General features: G+C 37.2%; 1 protein-coding gene across 4 annotated transcripts; it reads left to right on the top strand.

Annotated features, from left to right (window-relative positions):
• Positions 1-798: 798 nt before the first annotated feature.
• On the top strand, positions 799-12,643 carry anxa11a (annexin A11a). 4 transcript variants are annotated; one of them, XM_027142024.2, is made up of 15 exons: positions 799-1,227; positions 3,907-4,179; positions 4,999-5,063; positions 5,851-6,156; positions 6,276-6,363; positions 6,673-6,767; positions 7,020-7,133; positions 8,420-8,510; positions 8,643-8,722; positions 8,985-9,041; positions 9,146-9,239; positions 9,789-9,884; positions 10,872-10,930; positions 11,046-11,168; positions 11,502-12,643. In XM_027142024.2, exons 2-15 carry the CDS (start codon positions 3,915-3,917, stop codon positions 11,559-11,561), a joined length of 1,593 nt encoding a protein of 530 aa, XP_026997825.2. In that variant the 5' UTR covers positions 799-1,227; positions 3,907-3,914; the 3' UTR covers positions 11,562-12,643. The 4 variants fall into 4 exon arrangements, with proteins under 4 accessions (XP_026997825.2, XP_026997824.2, XP_047668529.1 ...); XM_027142023.2 differs by having other exon boundaries at positions 800-1,227; positions 5,731-6,156; XM_047812573.1 differs by lacking the exons at positions 799-1,227; positions 3,907-4,179 and adding an exon at positions 4,843-4,909 and having other exon boundaries at positions 5,731-6,156.
• The last annotated feature ends 2,144 nt before the right edge of the window (positions 12,644-14,787 follow it).

Raw genomic sequence — 14,787 nt, 5'->3', positions numbered from 1 at the left:
GTTCATCAGCGACATGTTCTGAGCGCATCTGATCGGCTTGACCCCGGAATCGCTGCTTGCAGCTATATTTATTATTCTTCCTTTTCTGCCATTGAAGTCAATGGCAGCCCATAGAACCGTACATAGGAAAGTTAAGAAATTTGGCACACATGTAGGGGCCAGTCTTATAAGTTACTATAGCAATTTTGTGTCTAGCTCAAACCCTCTAAACACCAGTCCAAACAAATTGGGGGCAGGTTGGCACACAATATGTCTTGGGTGCTAATATCAGAATCAGAACCATGTCTCAGGGATTATTAATCTCTGGGATTAACTATAAAAAAAATCTGTATTAGATTAATTTCCTGTTTACAAAATATGTTGGCTATTTATCAGAGTTTTGTACTTTTAGAAATTTCCCCTGACAATATATTTGTATTGAAATTGTCATTAGTTGACATTATATTAATTGTTTTATTTACTGATGTTTGGATTGAACCTGTTTATTTATCACAACCAGACACCTCAGTTCTACCTTTTACTTCAAAAAAGGCAACAAACACAATAAATAACACCAGTCATAATCTCTCTCTCTCTCTCTCTCTCTCTCTCTCTCTCTCTCTCTCTCTCTCACACACACACACACACATTAATAAATGGAAATTGAACAAATACTGTGCACTTGGTTAAAATGTGGTCAGTGTTTTTTTGTTGTTTTTTTTTGGGGGGGGGGACTTATTTCCATGGATTTCAGAACATCGTAACAGATATTGCGTCATCTGGTAGGCGTGGCCTATTTGATAATCTAACCCTAACTCTAACCCTAGCCGTCCAAACTGGAACAAAATTTTCACTTCAAATCCAAACCTAACCGTAGCTTTTGGTTTTTTATATGTTTTCTAAAATAAATCTACCTGTATGACTGTTTTGTCCAAGACCTCCTCCGGAAACACACCCACTTTCCGTCGTGGTAACGAAACCCCTGGAATTTAGTGAATGCCGTTGGAAATGTCACTCTTGCCTGTCTTCAAAACTTGAGAGCCCTGCCTTAATCTATAGCAGAGTTGTGCGCAGGAGTTGGTGCTCTGCGCAAAGTGAACGCACCCACATCTGACGTACATTTGTCCACAGTGACTGACTGGGAAGCTTAAGGTTCCCCACCCACAGAGAAACCTTCCTGGTTCTTTCTGATCCAAAAAGTCCACAGAAGTGCTCTGTTGAAAGGCTTTGCCAAGCGCTAGTGGCTATGTAAGTAAAAATCAGTTCTCGCTGTAAGCTAGCTGTTTTGGTTTGCTTTTGTTTTTGTTGTGTTTGTTGGGGAATGTTTACAGGAAGCAGAGACACTAACTATCGTAGCAGTTGTTGTTTATTTGCATGTTTAAACGGTTACTATAAATGTAGTGTAAACTTTCAGCGTCCATGTTGTTAAATTACACCGAGCTGGACTGGGCCTGAATGGTAGTTTGGTTAGAGTTCAATTCTAGATAATCAAATGTTTGGGTTTTTTTGGTTTTTTTTTTTTTTATGGTGTGTTCGTTTTTAATTTACGGCCAAGATGTCGGCTTAGTGTTTATGACGTCACAGTGCAGTGGGTGTGGTCAGCTCTCACATGCACGCCACTCTGTAGAGTTTTAATGTCATGTCGCCTCTAAAAGGTTTATTTACTAAAATCTGGGTTTATTTTCCTTCTTTCAGATGTGTGATAATGTGTGAATTTCAGATGTTCAGTATTCAGATGTTCAGTATTCAGATGCTCAGAGAAATTATCCAGAAGTCAGAAGTAACTCATAATTCAGAACTGTAGTTTTCAGGTGTGCATCCATGTGCAAAGTTCACCTGTTCATCCGAATATTTGCTCACGTTCAGCATGTTTGTACAATTTTATGACAGTATGAATGCAGCCTGTCAGCATGCGGTGGTTATATTTGGTTGGCGAAGAGAGGACTATACTGATAACAGCACTGAGAATCTATTCACATGTGTTTCAGTGGAGATAAAATGCAAAGTAACCAGGTTCCTTTGTTGTGTGTTTGTCTGGATGTTTCCCTTGACAGAATCGTGATCACGCATATAAACATAGAGAAATGACATTAAACACTGTAGGGATAATGCAAAAGGTAAAGGATGGGATTATTTGTTGTCGTTGTTATAAATCGACAAATTGTTTTAAATTTAGCATGAACTTTATACACATGCAACAAAGCATTGATGTTCAGATTCTTATTGGAAGCTTTTGATATTTGTGTCACACTTCAGGGAAACTGATAATTAATTAATTGGAACCTAAACAAAGAGTCACAGCATCTTTGGAGCAACATAAGCTGTCGTTTGCACTTAATAACCTTCATGTGAAGGTCACAAAAAGTTTGTATGGATATCATTTTTAACATTTTTTGTTTTAGAGCATTGCATTGAACAGAGATTGCATATGAGCTATGACAAGGCTTATGCTAGATTACCTTTTCCCCCCTGCTAAATCCAACTGTACAACAACTTAGAAGATGCTTTTGTGGTCCTTTACTTGATAAAGCAAAAGGTCAGATTGTGAAACGTCACTGTGGTTTGAGTGGAGATCTTTTGTAAAGATCTTTTGTAATTAGTTCTCAGAAATCCTCCATGACTGGAAAAACACAATGTGGTGTCAAAGTAAATACCACAGTTTTAAACAAAAACTAAAAATCCCCTCAGGGTTTTACAGACCACTGAACATACGTAGCTGAAGGTATGCCAGACTCAAAGAAGTGTCCAAAACTATAATAATTCATGACAAAAAATTTCAAGGCAGGAAATTGTTTACTCTTTTGTATGACTTTTCTTGTCATTCTCAAAGTATGTTGTGAATGTGGGGGTACAGGATTAGCATGGTTATTTGTATTAATTTTTTATTCTATTTTATTCCATTTGTATAGTGCTTTTAACAATGGGCATTTTCACAAATCAGTTTAACAGAAATGTATACATTTTTAATGTGTAACTTCCTCCCCAATGAGCAAGCCAAACATGAGGTGGCAAGAAAAAAAAATGAAGATGAAAAAATGATAAGAACCGGACACAAAAAACATTGTGTCTTGAACATTAATTTAAAGGTTGTTCCAAAACTTTGGAGGAGAATTCGTTATTCTGGGTACCAACAAATAGCGTGATTCTTTTGATCGAAGTAGGTGTTGTGGATCATTAATGACCAGAAATTTGTGCAGCTATTGTGACACAAGACTATTCATCTCAGTACTTCAAAAGCCAATAATTGTATTTTACAGTCAATATAACATTTGACTGGAAGCCAGTGATAAGATGGGGGCAAAGTGGTTATGTTTCTCTAAGAACAATTTTAAGATCCTTCTTCTGTTGCTTTTCTTCTGAATTGGACCATGCATTTATTTTCAGTTTGTACAGAGCAGCTCTAGCATCATTTTTGCAGTTTTCACACCTGTTTAAACACTTTCTGCAGCAGCGTCTGCCGTCTGACTTAGAAGCCAATCATTACTTTATAAACCCCTCTGTTGTGTTACACTGAAAAAGAAGGTAAAAGAAAATCTTGACTGTTCTATATCACAGGCTGTGTTGTCATTCTCATCTTTGTGCTTTCATGTCTTTGTTTTCTCACACCCTTGTTTGTGTGTGTGTGTGTGTGTGTGTGTGTGTGTGTGTGTGTGTGTGTGTGTGTGTGTGTGTGTAAATGAGAGTTCAAGTATTAAAAGTTCAGTGAAGCATCATGTTAATAAGTGATTCATTTAGTCTTCAACATTTCTATAAAACACACTTGAAGTGTAACCGTACTTTCCAGTCAGAAAAGATTTGATTTTTCCCCCCAATTGTCATGAAATATACTGAGGTTATATGCTCTTTATCTCTATTTTGTATTCACCAAATGCCAGAGCTTATATCATAGTAGTAAGCATGTAACAGATTTTATTGTCTTCATTCCAGAATAAAAGATGAGTTATCCAGGTTATCCTCCTCAGTCCGGTGGTTATCCTCCTCAGGCCGGTGGCTACCCTCCCCAGTCTGGTGGATATCCTCCCCAGGCAGGAGGGTATCCTCCTCAAGCAGGCGGGTATCCTCCTCAAGCAGGAGGGTATCCTCCTCAAGCAGGCGGTTATCCTCCTCAAGCAGGCGGTTATCCTCCTCAAGCAGGGGGATACCCGCCCCAGCCCGGTGCTTACCCAGGCCAGCCAGGTGCCTTTCCTACCCTTCCTCCAGGTACGTCATTCTCAGAGTAACGTCATTAGGAAGCCCAAACCGGCATACTTAAGACTCCTTGTCAATTATGTTTCACAAATGTGGAAACTTCTGTTAGTAAATGACTCACTCAGTATGTAGGTTTGCATGTAGATGACTGAAAGATTTGTGTTTTTGTGGAAAAACACTGTTTGGATTATCCTAAGCAGTTGTGTATTTCAAAATATTGTCTGTTGGAGAAAACACAAACATTGCTGCCTGCAAGGGTGTCAGAGTTTCCTACCATGGGAGTATCATCTCCTGAACCTGTGTGACTGGTTTAAGTCTAGAGTTTCTCTCACAAAAATAAATGAGTGCATATTTTCTAAGTCATGACAAACTTTTATATCGCAATGATGATTTTATTATAATTATTATATTTTTCCTGTTTAGCATGTATTTTCAGTCTTACATTTTTTTGAGGTATGTGTTTTGTGGTCAGTTTAAAATTTAGCTGCTCATTAAAGCTAAGGCTCTTTAAATTTCTTTGGTAGGATAATTTGTGATGGCTATACTCTGACTGCCTGGTGTCAGTGAACTCAAACTTAGTTTTAAATTGTAGTTCTGGGTTTGAAGTAAAGGAAGTGGGATGTCATCTTTAGACGTCAGAGGGTTTGGTCAAACGTGTCGTGTTTTCCATTCTTGACTTCATCCATAAAGACAGCTCTTTAGGTGGCAAGTTGCAAACTGATTATGATGGACAACAGCAACGGTTACCTGCTTTAACTATGTTTATAAAGATAACAATTTTTTTAATTATTAAAAAAATAACTTGTTTGATAATTTGTTGTATATTTGCAGGTGGATGGGGAGCTCCCGGTGCTCCAGGAATGCCTGGATTTAATGCAAGCAATCTACCTGCAATGGTAAGTTTCATCATATTGATAAAATGTTCTGAAATCCAGTATAGATACTGTAACAGGAGTATTTTTTGCTGTGTATATTATGTCAAGAATAACCCACGATAGACTATGCTATTATACTGTTGGTGTGGTACAATTCGGTACAAAGTGGATTATTTTTGTATAATCGCATGGTGCGTAGTCTGATATTGCTGAAGATTTTCCTCCTTCATTGTGATTCTTCTTCTGAAACTTTAATTCATAACATATTTCTGTCTCTTCTTTCTTATATGGGTGAAATAATTATTTGTTAATACATATAATAATGCAGTTATTTTTACATTAATACAAAAAAACAGATTTTAATTTTCTAGCCAATTCATAGAAAACCAATAGAACAAATCTGCAATACATAGACATGATATCAGGTCACAGTGCTTTTAGCTTGTAGGATTTAGAAAACGATGCGTAGACATCTTGTCATTTGCTAGACACAAAGCAAGAAACTATTGGAACACGGTATTATCTTGTAATGCTTTTTTAAATCATTTTAAAATGCATGTCCTGTCCATGTGATCTTTTCACAGCTGTGTTTTGTGTAATTGTTCCACCGCACGTCTTTCTCTGAATTGTCCAGTTAGTGCTTTGCTATGTGCTTTTTTTTTATTGCCTTTAAATCCTTTCATCACAGGCAAACAACATCTCTACTGCCTTGGGTGGATTTAGTTCAAATCCATCCATGTACCCTCAAGTACCTACTGAGGGTCCTGCATCCTACCCTAACCAACAGCCCTTTGGCCTATCCCCTCAGGGAGGAGGATCCATGCCTCAGGCCCCAGGGATGGGCTATCCAGGAGGGCCAGCTCCAGGTCAGCCTATGCCAGGCTACCCACAAGCCCCTTCACCGAATCCCCCAATGCCAGGCTATTCACAAGCCCCAGCAGCCAATCCATCCATGCCAGGCTATCCACAAGCCCCAGCAGCCAATCCATCCATGCCAGGCTACCCACAAGGTCCATCACTGACTCCGTCTGTACCTAATTATCCCAATGTGCCTGCTACCAATCCGTCCATGCCCACATATGGAGGAGGAGCTCCAATTGCTCCTGCTATTAATGTAAGAATATGCATTTTTAACAAATATTTATTTATAATTTGTTACTAAACCAATAGTTTTTTTAAAGCCTGAAATTTGGTTTTGCTCTATTCCTTTGCCTTATTGTTTTTTGACTTTAGCGTGGATTCAGAGGAACCATCCCAGATTTTCCTGGAGCAGACCCATTAAAAGATGTAGAAGTTCTCAGGAAAGCAATGAAAGGCTTTGGTGAATATCTTGTATATACTTCTTTTTACCTTACATTCTTCTGCACAACCTGTTCTGCTGTCACACACGCCACTGCATGTACATATACATTGTACAATTGGATTTTTTTTTTTTATATACATTTTGCTGCAAGAATTATATACAGTATAACTCTGTGAATGGGAAAAAGAATCTTGGACTTGAACTTCATTAAGAGGTCCAAGTGTAAGGTTCATGCAAATTGTGTTTTTTTTTGCTAATTTGCCAGTGTTGAAGTTTCCACAGACAACGGGGAAATGCCTGTATTTATAATTTGACACGTTTCAACAGGTACCGATGAACAGGCTATTATTAATCTTCTTGGAAGTCGTTCTTGCAGGCAGCGTGTACCTCTGCTGGTTACATACAAGACTGCCTATGGGAAGGTAATTATCCTTTATTGTAAGAAACTTTTGCATGCTTACAGCATTTATTACTATTTTTTAATTAATGCCCTTTTATTCATACAGTAAAAAGTTTTAATATTTTAGTCTTAAAATAGAAAACTCTGATGTGTCGAAGTAGTGAACCTCTATCCTCCTTTCCCTAGAGTTTTCAGCATGCAATAGTTTAACTACTCAAATGTACAAAAAGATTACAACTGAAATTGATCATTCGCATACTGGCTGATTTTTCAGGACTTGGTTAAGGATCTGAAGTCTGAACTTTCTGGGAACTTTGAGAAACTGGTTTTGGCCATGTTGAAGACTCCTGCTCAGTTTGATGCATCTGAGCTAAAAGAGGCCATCAAGGTTTGTATATAATCTCTAATTCAATTATGTTGTTAAAAAAAAAAGGAATTATTTCATTTTATACCAGAGTACTACTCATTCTGATTGGTCAGAAAGAATGATTGGTGTTGGATAGCATATTATTATTACCTTAAAGGTTTTTTTATTAGCTTCAGCAGGGAGTAAAATGAAGCATGGTGAGGAAATAGCTGTTTATAACTGCTATAATGTACTACTGCCTCTTTTCCACCGGAAAGAACCGGGTGCTGGTTCAGAGCTAGCGCTAGTTCTGGTTCAAAGTTGGTTCCACTGGCGAACCTTCTAAGAACCGGTTTGCCTTTCCACCGGCTAGAGAGCCATCACAGCGCCGAGTGTGACGTCACTGTATACGTGTCACGTGTCCCAGCAACGTTAGCGCAGCAGCGGCAAACACAACAACAATGGCGGATGTTGCTTTACTGTTAATGCTCATGGCTTTGCGAACCTACATTGGCATCCAAACGCGGCGAATAAAACGTGTACATGCAGCTCCATGTAATCTGTATAAACGGAGGTTGTAATCGATAAAGTACATAGCGTTATTTTATCGTTAACACAGAAAAAACGTTAGCCTTAGCATGTAGCTACCTAGTATCATGTGTGCTGATAATGTATCATATCGCGGTAAAGTAAAAGTGTATTAAACATTAGTATACTTAAGGTACATTATCAAATGCGCTAACGGTAGCCATGCCCCAAGCGGTTCTTAAGTCTAGACCAGCAACGTTTTGGTGCTACTTAAGAACCACTTTTCCTGGTTCGGAGCCGGTGCTTTGGTGGTCGAAACAGAAAGAACTGGTTCTAAATTAGGCTCTGGCTCCGAACCAGCACTCGAACTGCCTCGGTGGAAAAGGGGCATACTACATGTTCACATGAGAACTGCACCAATACACACAAATATTTGAATATATTTAATACCTTTTTTAATACAATGTATTTTAGGTGTTGACACAGTGCTGTTGTATAAAAGGAGTAAAACACTTATGGTGGCCATCACACCATGTCTGGCTTGATTTGTTTCCTAACGCACATGTCTTATTTCTTATATATGTGTTTCACAATGTGCAGTCCAAGGGGAAAAGTACTTTATGTATCAAGTTTACATTTTAGGAGATGTTCCAAGCTGTGATTTGGAAATAAAGGCATTTATAACAGAAAATATATAAACAAATCTTTATTATATCAAAGTAGATTTTACAAATTTATGAATCTGTTTCACATGTAGGTTATTGTTGTGCTATTTAACCTTTGATTACTGTACTGGACAGGGAGCAGGTACTGATGAGGCCTGTCTGATCGAGATCCTGTCCTCTCGCAACAATAATGAAATCAGAGAAATCAATCAAATCTACAAAGCTGGTTCGTTCCTATGCATTATTACGCCTTGAAATACTAGAAGAAAATAAATCATCATGCCACTGACATTTTCCAATGAAGTCTGAACTGAGCAAGATAATGAATTTCAGTTGTTTATTTTTTTTTTTTAAACAGAAAACAAGAAATCACTGGAGGATGCCATTAGTGGCGATACATCAGGGCACTTTCGCAGGCTGCTCATCTCTCTTGCTCAGGTTCTTTTGGGGTTTTTTACTAGCAGGTCTAGAGAGGAAAAAAATCTTATCATAGAAAATATATTGTTTTTTTTTCTATTTTCAGTCTATTAATCAGTTATTATTGTTTGTACCAACACTTTAGCAGTTCCTTACAGAGTTTTTGTGATAGTAATGTAATGTTGCATGTTATAACTCCTTCATTTAACATTTAAAATATTACTTATCTTTTTTTTTAATTATTAAATATTTATTTATTTGTTTGTTTGTTTTTATCTCAAAGGGCAATCGTGATGAGAGAGAGACTGTGGATATCTCATTAGCCAAACAAGATGCTCAGGTAGTCGAGTGACTTTTTTTTATTTTTTATTAATTTTATTGTTACTGTAATGTTTCTATGTTCTGAAGTCTCACACTTCATCTACACACTTTACTCTCCTGTAGACTCTCTATCAGGCTGGTGAAAATAAACTGGGCACAGATGAGTCCAAGTTCAATGCAATTCTTTGTGCTCGAAGCAAACCTCACCTCAGAGCAGGTAACTATCATCTTTGCAACATTATGACCTTAAGGGAGACTTATTCCATATCATTTCAAAGGTAGTACAGGTATCTGGACAGGACACTGAGCAGGATTAATTTTGAACAGTTGGACTTATCCATACCATAAAATCAAGCTTTATCCTTGATCCTAAAAGTTCACAATATTTGAGTCTTTACTGGTGAAACCACAGTCAGTTTCATTACTGCCATATGAGGGTGCTGGTTAAAACCACTGAACCAATGAAAAATAATAGGTTATGTGGTTTAAAGTACCTTTTTGTGGTTCGTAGATATGAACAAAAATCTGAATAATAAAATGACCAATTCACTAAAGGATGCTGCAAAGTTACCTAGTATTAAAACACTAAACAGATCACTCTTGCTCAGTGCCATAATTGAAGAAAATCTTTCTCTCATTTTTTATTTATTTATGTATTTAATTTATTTTTCTACTTCTATTTATTTTTATTATTGTAGAACATGTGCAGTAGGTGTCTCTTCAGTGAGTGGTTATTGTTTTAAGAACTGTGTGTTTGTGGGTCCAGTGTTTCAGGAATACCAGCACATGTGTGGCAGAAGCATTGAAAAGAGTATTGAGAGGGAGATGTCTGGAGATCTGGAGGGTGGCATGGTGGCTGTTGGTAAGATGTTTTATCTGGGTTTGAGCTTAAACATAAATTTAAATGTAGAATTCAAAGTTCTTGTGTCTTCGTATACTTTTATTTTGTATAGACCCAACTTAGGCATACATTCACATGTAGAGTTACTGACAGTTTTCAAATGCCTCTTTATGCTGTCCATCTTTGTAAGGAACTAATTTAATAGCGGATGGACCATAGCACAGCTGTAACATGATTGTAGGTGTTTCCCTGCTAGAAATGGCACTAATGCTGGTGTTTTTAAACACCGTTCCCTCACTCGCAATTTTGTTCGTCCACCTCATAGGCAGAATTTATGTTAATCATCCCACTTTTCAGATTCTGAACACAGTGCCACTGTTGTTTACATATTAATGTAATACATGTGAAAAGCTGTATACTATGTGTATTCACTGCTTAATAAACTGCTGTGAGTATGTCATAGAACAGATTATACAGTTCATAGGTCATGGAGAAGTAGTGTATAGTCAATCAGAGATTCAGAATATTTAGATATGATCATACCTTCTCTCTTAGAACAGAAAAAAAACCAGTCCCTTTAAAAAATAATTAAAACTTTTTTTTTTGTATTATTTGCTTTAACTGTTTTGTGTTTCTCAAATTGTCCTCTAACCTGCTGTCCGTTCTCAGGCAAAGGGTAATATGCTAAAATATTTAAGCACCCTCTGAGTTCATCATCACCGTGGTTGACATACTCTTTGTCACACACATTGCTGTGTTGTACCTTTCTCCTAAGTGTGCAGTGCATGGTTTGTGTGTTTCTGTACGTTTCTGTGTATGCTTTCTGTTTCCTGTACATTTCTCCTGGTTGAGTTGTAGTTGGTTTTAATCTTGACTGCTGTTGTATTTCCAGTCTTCTAAGCCGCCTGGATTTATCTTTCAGTCAAGTCATCATTGTACAGTTTTATTTAGTTGTGATTGACCTGGAAAATATTTGCACATGTCAAATCTAAAATGTCTTGTCTGCAGCGAAGTGCATTAAAGACACACCAGCCTATTTTGCTGAAAGACTCCACAAAGCCATGAAGGTAAGACACTTTGCTCTAAGTCTGTGGAACTTGGGTCAGAAAGTTCAGCTAAATAATTTCAACATTTAAGTCCTAGTTGTTTAACTACAGCTAAAATGACGTCTGGTGTGTGCAGGGATTAGGAACCAAAGACCGCACCCTTATCCGCATTATGGTGTCTCGCTCTGAGATTGATATGTTGGACATCCGCCAGGCATACCTGAAGATGTATGGCAAGTCTCTCTACACTGACATTTCTGTAAGTAAACTGTTTCTGTTTCCTCTTCATAAGTTTAAAGTGGTTTTCAGTTCATTTAGCAAAACCACACACTACGTTTGCATCCACACACGTTTCTGTGACCGTGGCACAGACACCATTAGTGTGATAACACAGAATAAAAAAATTAATAATTATGAATATCCATATTCTTTCATTAAGATGCCTTCATGTGTGCAATTTTGCTATGATTCCCAGATCTAATGTAGCAAGTTCAATGTAAAATGAATGATTTGACCAAACTAAATTAGGTTTGCATGTACATTTGCGTAGTCTGTGATTTGTTTTAATAGTGAATGATCTCTGGTTTTGCAGGGAGACACTTCTGGGGATTACAAGAAATTGCTGTTGAAGCTTTGTGGTGGAAGTGATTAGGACGATGCAGCTTTGCCACAGTAAAGAAGATTTAAAAAAAAATGTGCCATGCGATGTTCATACAAAATATATAAATATACTCTGAAAATGCTTTTATCTACAATTGCATGTTGTTGCCATAATTATCAATGCACTTATGCCAGAATTTCATGTACAACATTTCTGTGCTGTATTTTATAGGAATCTTTTATTTTATATAAAGCAGCATATATTTTCTCTTTATTTGGGCCATTTTATGCTGAGTATATAATGCCATAAGAAATAGGTTATGTGTTATGCATCTTAAAAAGTGCTGTTATTGAGTCATATATTTTGAGGTGGGCTGGATGGGGCTGTAGATGAAAAGTTTATTTAGCTTTATGAATGAGATAAGGGGTGAGTGCTGGTCCCATTTTTCTATTTTGATACAATAACAAAATCAAGGTGCTAATACCCAGTACTGATTCAAATACACCTACTCCTCATAAATGAGTGACTCTCTGCAAGCTTCTTTTTCCAGTCATATGATATGATAACACAGGGTAATAAAAATATGTCCTTGGTTTACGTGCAGAATCTGTCATGTCAGTCATTACATACTTTTATGGTGTGAAATGTCATTGGATTAAAGACGAAAACATATCAAGCTGAATCTGAGTCAATATCAGTGTTTAAAAATTATGTAATATGTATATTATTATATCAGCCATTATACCAACTTTCCATGTCGTATGAGTGCATCCATATTAAATGATTTAAAGAGATTTATACTATTAGTTAAATAAAGCATTGTTTTTATTCTGTTGTTAGCCATATTAAGGAATCAGGAATTGCAGAAACAACACCAATTACTAGAAAGGGTCAGAAGAAACAGCCTCTTTTGTGGCCTGCAGTTACACCAATTCTTAGTTGCGTTACGCTATACTCTGGGATATAGGTCCATAGTAATATATGGAAGTGAGTGCATGTTTTATCATGGATTAGAAAGAAACTGTGATATACTGCATTTTGTGGATAACATTTTTACATGAGCGGTTATGTTCTTTGTTGTACAATCAATCCACGATTTGTTGCAAAATACAATAAAAGTGGCATCATGCTTATATGACTTGTGGATAAGCTACTCATTTGTTTGTATTGTGGAAAGCCTACACATGACTTGCTGTAGGATTCTAACATACAAGGAAACATTCCTTTCTATATTTGCTATATTTCCCTTGTGAGCGCAGCAAAATATCACCTCAAATCATACCTCAAATAAGGGTCACATCGTCCTTATGTTCAGTTGTTTTGTTTGGGGTTTTTTTTTTTTTTTAAACACAGAATGCTGCACTATATTTAACGTAAGGTGATTTCCTATCAGCCCAGGAATTAAGAACGAAGCGAGTGCCTGGCAGTCAATGGTTGGAGAATGCCTGTTTTGTTGAGCTACCACCAGAGAGCAGTGTCACTTTCTTCTAATAGTGAAATGCTGATGCCAGATAAATGGGGACACCACCACAGTTATGCACTCCAGCAACACATGCCCATAGATGGGGAGAAAATAGCAATGCTCGTATGATGTGTCTCAGAAAACATCGGGGAATTCCAGCATTTTAGGTGATCACTTAGCAAGCTGTGATGTTCAGCTAGTTTTGAAAAAAACAAATATGTATTTCATTAATATTGAGTAATGTCATTTCAGTATAAACACCAAGAATGTAGGATTAGTGATGGCTGCTTAAATCCACCGTACAGAGAGGGGGTGGAGGGGGTTGTATTTATAGTTTTTCATGCAGTGTGTTCAGAAATGGAAATGAAACATCTGTCCTGCAATAACCATTTCTGTTTAATAATTTAACCTTTGATTTATTTATTATCATTGAAATCTCATTTGTCTTCACTATTTACAAGATATTTCTGCAAACTGTATGTTCATTGGTAGATTAAAAAAAAATAGGTTGCAACAGCAGCCGGTTGGATTTGTATTTTTGTGTGTTAAAGGTAACGCAATTCACAGTGGGGTTGTAGCGCTCTTAATCCGTGGGCATTTTAAGATCAGTGAATGCTTGAGCAAGACCATTTCACAGAGCATAGTGTACGACATTCATCAGCTCACACACTGCACTCACACAATAACTGCACCCTGATGTTCTGTGTACAATAATGTGATCTGTAATTAGTGGCTGTTTAATTATAGCCTAACATTAAACCAATAGTGACTAGTCAGTGACAACATTCTGCTTGTGCTTCTGCAGTCAGAATCTTGTCCTACAAAACAAGTTATTTGCAGTATAATCTTATTTGTTTGTTTGTTTGTTTATTAGTGGGGAGTTATTAGGGGTACCTGGTGACTTTAAAATTCTTGGTTTGACCTGGAATTTATCTGTAGTATTTAGATCCAAGTCTGTTGGGGGATATATTTTCCTGTTATCATTCAAGGTGAAAAACAAGACAATTTTAATTAGCATAAGCATACTGTATACTAGCATGGTAGACTATTTGTAGAATTGGAGAGAAGGTGCTGCCATAGAATTAAGCCTTACTACAACAAACTCAAAACTGGACTTATGTTCAGGGCAATAATCTAGAGAAGCATGAAGCTGGATGGCACAGTGATATGGCAGGTAGAACTGTTGCCTCACAGCTACAGGGTCTCTGGTTCAGTCCTCTGGTTACTATCGTTTACAACCTGCTTCACACATGGTACATGGTGCCCTGTTATGGACTGGCATACTATTCAGGGTGTATCACTTCTAATATTCCTAGGATCCACTCTGACTATGACTGGGATAAAATGGTTACCGAAGATGAATGAATGAATGAATGAATGAACTTTGAAGTTTGTATAGAAAGTACATACTAGGGCAATTAATTTTAAATGAAGGAATAAAATGTCCTGTATATGCTCACTGTCCACTTTATAAAGAACACCTGTACACCTGCACATTCATACAGTTATCTCTTGGAGAAACAGCAGCTCAGACCAAACCCTCCCACTTCCTCTGACCTCTCACATCAGACATTGGGCTGTCACTCACTCAATTTAGTTCTTGCACCATTCTAATGATTCTTTGTAAAACTCTAATGACTGTTGTACATGATATTCACAAGAAGATCAGCATTTTCAGATCAACGTCCACACATGCCACAAAGTCCCAGAGATCAGACTTTTTCTTCATTCTTATGTTTGATGTGCAAACATTAAGTGAAGCTCTTGATCTGATTCTGCATGTTTTTTGTTTTTGTTTTGTTTTTACATTTCCAT

Source organism: Tachysurus fulvidraco, chromosome 4, assembly GCF_022655615.1.
Source record: "Tachysurus fulvidraco isolate hzauxx_2018 chromosome 4, HZAU_PFXX_2.0, whole genome shotgun sequence".
In the NCBI taxonomy this organism is placed as follows: Eukaryota; Metazoa; Chordata; class Actinopteri; order Siluriformes; family Bagridae; genus Tachysurus; species Tachysurus fulvidraco.
The sequence above is the reverse complement of the archived record's forward strand: the minus strand, read 5'-3'. Positions and strand labels throughout refer to the sequence as shown.

Excerpts from the sequence above, each read along its gene's own strand:
- anxa11a (XM_027142023.2), top strand. The coding sequence starts at position 3,915 with ATGAGTTATCCAGGTTATCCTCCTCAGTCCGGTGGTTATCCTCCTCAG. Across the intron at positions 7,134-8,419 it reads AGCTAAAAGAGGCCATCAAG|GGAGCAGGTACTGATGAGGC; the intron begins GTTTGTATATAA and ends TGTACTGGACAG. Across the intron at positions 11,169-11,501 it reads CTCTCTACACTGACATTTCT|GGAGACACTTCTGGGGATTA; the intron begins GTAAGTAAACTG and ends CTGGTTTTGCAG.